This window comes from Natrix helvetica (genome assembly GCF_964273705.1).
Source record: "Natrix helvetica genome assembly, chromosome: 5".
Taxonomy (NCBI): Eukaryota; Metazoa; Chordata; class Lepidosauria; order Squamata; family Natricidae; genus Natrix; species Natrix helvetica.
This window is the reverse complement of record NC_138551.1, coordinates 96,432,581-96,438,580: the sequence shown is the minus strand read 5'-3', so window position 1 is coordinate 96,438,580 and position 6,000 is coordinate 96,432,581. Positions and strand designations below refer to the sequence as shown.

Sequence of the window (6,000 nt, the reverse complement as noted above, 5' to 3'; positions counted from 1 at the left end):
TGCTCTGGTGCCTAAACTGTGGGCCGTGGGCAGAGTTGGGTTCCTTCCATGCTACTATGATCCTTTCCCATTGTTGTTATTCCCCAAAAATAGGACTGAAAAATCAGAAAGATGTCCTAAACCACCTCTCTTGTGGCCCCTGCTCTTTTTCTGTCCACCACAGGTCTATACCTTGATGGGTCTATTGGACTTTCTCTTTCTTTTTTCTCTTTTCTTTTCTTTCCTTCCTTTTCTCTCTCTCTCTTTCCTCCTCCTCCTCCTCCTCCTCCTCCTCCTCCTCCTCCTCCTCCTCCTCCTCCTCCTCCTCCTCCTCCTCTTCTTCTTCTTCTTCTTCTTCTTCTTCTTCTTCTTCTTCCCTTCCTCCCTCCCTCCTCCCTCCCCATCCCTTTGTTGGTCCATTTGTCTTTGAGGGACCTGGGGTGTTCTTTTGATCAGTTCAGTCTCTCTCTCTTGGCACTTGAGTTCTGATTGGCTGAAAGACTTAGGAAGGGGGGGAAATCTTTAATTAAGAAGATAATCTCTTCTTACAACTTTCAGTGGCTCCATTTCTCCAATCCCCTTTGCTTCCACTTCAGGATTGATTGTCCTCCAGCATAGTTTAGATCTTTTAACTTCTCCATACTCAAGGAGCAGAAGCTAGAATCTCATTTTACATTTCTTTGAGTTTGTTTCGCCTTCTACCAGTCATTTAGTAGTCCAAATTGTACGTTTGGCTGTCACAAACTTTCTTTTTCTTGTTTTCTTTTTGGAAGACAGATTATGTTTTGGATTGGCTATTATCCAGGCACCTTGTTCCTTGTATCCCTCTTCCATCTCAGCCACCCTTGGTGAGTAATCAGAGTTTTTTTTTTCTTTGCTCTATAGACAGGCTGACAGGAACAATTGTGCAGAATTAAATGCTTTTGTTCTCACGAGCCCTTTATTGAGGTCAATATTTTGATAAATCAGGGAAACTCAAGAGAATTACTTAGAAAGGTTGTGGACTTTTCACTTTGAAGATGAACCATTCACTAATCTGGATATTTTCTTTATTGGAAAGTTTCCAAGCTGTAGCATTCACCAAGCTAAAAATTCATTTAATCTCTTTTCCATGTATTTGGACCCAAACTTTAGTGCCACTGATGTTGTAAGAAGCCATTGAAATCACAGCTCGTTAGACTAATAATTGAATTGTCGGGGGAAGATCAGGCGTCATAAGATCTATGTTTCTGCAATTTTATTGCATTTCTTAATCTCAGAATGTCCGGTTTGTTTTTCATAAGTTCCACTTATCATTCTTAGAAGAATGGTCCAGATAAACTGGATTATTCCAAGAAGCAGAGTCAATTCAGTTGATTTTTCTTTTTGATGTTTCTCCATAACTTTGTTACAAAAACTATTAATGAGGAATAAAAGCATTTTATTGGAATATTTTTATTTGAAACGTTTTTCTGGAAAGAATGTCAAAAAACAAAGAACCACAATAAAAAAATAATAAGAAACAGATTATCTTTTATGGGGCAATTGTTCACTTCTGTAAGTTCATGTAAAGAAGTAACACTGTGCTTATCATAAATAAAATAAGTTTATTGACAGAAGTCCTTGATTCTCCCTTCTTATCGCTTGATATGATTTGCTATCCACCCTTTTGAGGTTTAACTGTCTGTCCATTGGGAGAGATCAGTTTTACAGACTCTGTTGCCAAGCTGTCAGCTCTTTTGATTGATTGATTGATTATATGCCATCAAGTTGGTGACCGTTAAATACTAAACCTTTTTGACAACTTAATTTAACAGTGATTTCACCACATAACCAAATATAAAAGCATGCAAAACAATCTCTTTTATTTTTAATCAGACTCCAGAAATTATGATAACAAGAGAAATCAGCGGCAATCATACATTTTAAGCTCAATCCACAGTTCAAGAGAATTTTATGTCAACACAGGAGAATCAATCGTACACAGATGCACAACCGTTGTCAGCCTAAGGACCACCTTGGTGGTAACAGTGACTTTGGTTCTTATTACCCCCTAGAAGGAGCACTGCAATTTACTCTGCACAGTGCTGTCCTTGAACAAAACTTGGAAGTTACAGCTGGAGCAAAATACAGCTGCCTACCAGAAAAGACACGGTTGGGGTTGGGTGGGGTGGGGCTGCTAGTTGATTTCTGGTCTGGTTCAAGATGCTAGTAATTCTTATAAAGTTCTTCCTGGCTCAGGTCTTTCATTGTTATGTTCCGCTATGTAGAAGCTACTTATTGGCTCCGTGTGAGCTGCAAAGGCATGGTGAAGACCCTTCCCCAATTGATCAAGAGATTAGAAGGGTGAATATATTCCATTTCCATGGCTGCTCCAGCGTGCCCCATAAAAGCTGAGCAGGCAGATGCTTTTCATGTTTCTGAAGTTAATTAAGATATGATACTTGCAGTAAGCCTTAGATATAGGCAAAGCAATCTATCGGGAGCATTTGGTATATAGCATCTTGTAGGGACATAGTGGCTCAGTGGCTAAGACGCTGAGCTTGTCGATCAGAAAGGTTGGCAGTTCGGCGGTTCGAATCCCTAGAGCCGCATAGAGAGCTCCCATTACTTGTCCCAGCTTCTGTCAACCTAGCAGTTCGAAAGCACGTAAAAATGCAAGTAGAAAAATAGGGACCGCCTTTGATGGGAAGGTAACAGCGTTCTGTACATCTTCAGCTGGCTACATGACCATGGAGACATCTTCGGACAGCGCTGGCTCTTCAGCTTTGAAACGGAGATGAGCACCGCCCCCTAGAGTCGGGAACGACTAGCACATATGTTCGAGGGGACCCTTTATTCAGAATTCTTTTTAATGAATTCTTTTTATGGATTGTGTATTTGGAGTTTAAATAATTGTGTGTTTTAGATTAGGATTATGTATAAATGTTAATAAATGAGTAAATAAATAAATAAATGTTGAGGGCTATATTCTAGAAGGAAGGGAAAGGAGGTTTTTTTTACGGGGAGAAGTGAGGGTGTTAAATCTTTATAAGGCGAAAGGCATCCATTTATACCTTAACTCCCCAAACTGCCAACAACAGTAAAGAGAGCCAACATTCTGGATGTCATCTACTGGTTGGGCAGGTGCCTCCTGTTGTATATTCCTGACCTACAGTGTTGAAAGAAATCCCTTGTGTGTGGGATACATAAAAACCTTCTGTTTAACCCCTGCAACGTTATGCTCTGGAAAGTCAATAAGGAGGTGAATGCTAATATTTGGGGAAACTCTGCTGCTGCCACCTTTTCTGCAAACAGCAAAGTATCCTTGAATTGGTCATGTTTTTCTGGTGAAGAAAAAAATGCAGGACTATTTCCAAGTCTTAGAACATAGAGGATAGGAAGGGACCTTAGAGGTCTTCTAGTCCAACCTCCTACTTGAGCAGGAGACCCTATACCATTCTGGACAAGTGGTTCTCTAATCTCTTCTTGAAAATTTTCAATGAAGGACTGCCCACAATTTCTGGAGGGAAGCCATTCCACTGATTAATAATTCTCACTGTTAGGGAATTTCTCCCATTAATTATAGGTTGGATCTCTCTTCAATAATATTTTACCCACTATTTCCTATCCTATCCTAAGTGCTTTGGAGGATAAATCAATCCCCTCTTCTCTGCAACAGCCCCTCAAGTACTGGGAAACAATGCTTATATCACCCTTAGTCTTTATCTTCATTAGACTAGACATATCTAGTTCAGTGGTGGATTTCATATTTTGTTACCACCAGTTATCCCCTTCCGCAAATGCGCCTGGTGTTCCGCACATGCGCCCGGTCTTCCGCGCATGCGCCCGGTCTTCCGCGCATGAGCTCGGTCTTCCGTGCATGCGGCCAATCTTCCGTGCATGCGCCCGGTCTTCCGTGCATGTCCCCGGTCTTCCGTGCATGCACCCCGTCTTCCGTGCATGTACCTGGTCTTCCTCGCATCTGCCTGGTTTTCCACACATGCACCCAGTCTTCTGCGCATGCGCCCGGTCTTCCACGCCTGCACCGGCATCCATGCATGAGCTTTGCTCATGTGTGCACCTTCTGCACATACGCCTGGCCTCCAAAATGTGCCTAAATAGGATGGCATAGAGCTGGGGCAGATGGGCGGGCTTACCCTCGATTTCTCCTACTGGTTCGGGCGAACCGGTCCGAACTGGCTGAATACCACCTCTGATCTAGTTCCTGCAATGATTCATTATACGATTTGGTCTCCAGACCTTTGTTGCTCTTCTCGGAGGTCTTTCTATAACCTCAACGTCTTTTTTATATTGTGGTGACCAGAACTGGAAGCACTATTCCACGTGTGGTCTTATCAGTGCGCTATAAACATAGACATGGAGCCTAAGTCTGCATTGGCATTTTGGGCAGCTGCCGCACTTTGTACCTGCTCTTTGTTGCTGAGGTCCAAGTCTGCCGTTCTTTCAGAGGTGTGTCCTGGTCCAGTCTTGACACTAAAGACCTTGTGCTTAATGCCACTTCATAAGGCAGTTTAAACTGCAAGGAGATGACACCTCCAGATGACATCTGATGGGTTTCATTATCCCATTAGCCAGGCAGTTACCCTACCCGCCCACATCTTCCAGAACACACAGGTTTATTGAAAGATTGGGTTTGCACTGACCCTGGTTGCACAAAGGTAATGAATAGTATCCTGCCCCATACATCCCTTCGACCGATCCGCTCTCACAGAGAGGGGCTCCTCCGGGTGCCGTCCACGACGCAGTGCCAGCAGGCGGCGCCCAGGAGTAGGGCCTTCTCTGTGATGGGCCCGACCCTCTGGAATGACCTCCCCCGTGACATCAGAACAACCACTGATCTCCGCTCCTTCCGTAAGATGCTCAAGACCCACCTGTTTAGTTTAGCGGACCTGGCCTAATTCCCGATCTAATCCCTCAATTCTGTACTTTTAAATTTTTGGGGTTGCTTTAAGCTGATTTTTAACTTTTATTACCCTGTACAGCTCTACTGTTTAATTGGTTTTTAAGTGTATCCATTTTATACTAGGTTTTAATCTGGTGTCTGTACACCGCCCCAAGTCCCTTCGGGGAGAGGGGGCGGTCTATAAATTTAATAAAATAAATAAAATAAATAAAATAGTGATCAGATTTTTCAGGAACGGGTTGTAATCTGTGAAGAAATTTGTCTATCACTCCCAAACGATGGAAACTATCCATTTTGTGATACGTGGAGGTTGGAGTCTCCATCCAGCTAACGGGATGAGTTTTAGAAGTGCTTCCATTGGCAGTTCTGTATGCCTTGCCCATAGCTGATAGCTCCTCCTTTCTGATCATATACGTACAACATGGGCCTTTTAATGGCAGATTAATAGGTTTCTCAGCAGTACTTAAAAGACCTACACCAGTGATGGCTAACCTTTTTGTCGTTGTGTGCCAAAAGCATGCGTGTGTGAATGTACATGCCCACACCCATAATGCAATGTCTGTGTGTGACACCTCCCATGTGCCCTGCCGCCCGTGCATACACACGTGACTCCATGTGCCCTGTTTTGAGCCTAGCAGGTCTCCCTAAAGCCTCCTGGGACCAAAAATGGGGCATGGGGGAGGGTGCCCCATGCATGTGTGTGTGACCCCCCCATGTATTCGTGCATGTCTCCCGCATGTGCCCCAACCCCCCCCCCCCATGAGCAGCAGAGACCCAAAAATCAGCTGGCCAGCAGGAAGTGTACAGGCATGTGCAATGGAGCTGAGCTGGGGCAATGGCTCACGTGCCCACAGAGCGGGCTCCGCATGCCACCTATGGCACACATGTCATAAGTTCACCATCATGGACCTACACTAACATTTTGTGATGATTGTCAAGGCAGGGGTAGGTCTCTCTGTCTGTATGTGTGGGAAGGCTGAGCAATCCAACTAACTAGAGCAGGGGTGTCAAACTCGATTTCAATGAGGGCCACATCAGGGTTGTGTTTGACCTTGGGGGGGGGGGCGGAGGGCATGGCCAGGGTGGGCATGGTCATCTCGACGTCACTCATTAAGACTCTGTTTTTGGCAATGCCA

General features: G+C 44.2%; 1 protein-coding gene across 1 annotated transcript in view; it reads left to right on the top strand.

The window, feature by feature from the left end:
- Positions 1-733: 733 nt before the first annotated feature.
- The window catches only part of WNT8B (Wnt family member 8B), a 28,118-nt gene continuing 22,851 nt past the window's right edge, over positions 734-6,000 (top strand). Inside the window, exon 1 of the mRNA XM_081953782.1 lies at positions 734-827. Coding sequence (XP_081809908.1) covers positions 760-827 — 68 coding nt within the window. The 5' untranslated portion in view covers positions 734-759. The remainder of the gene's footprint in view (positions 828-6,000) is intronic.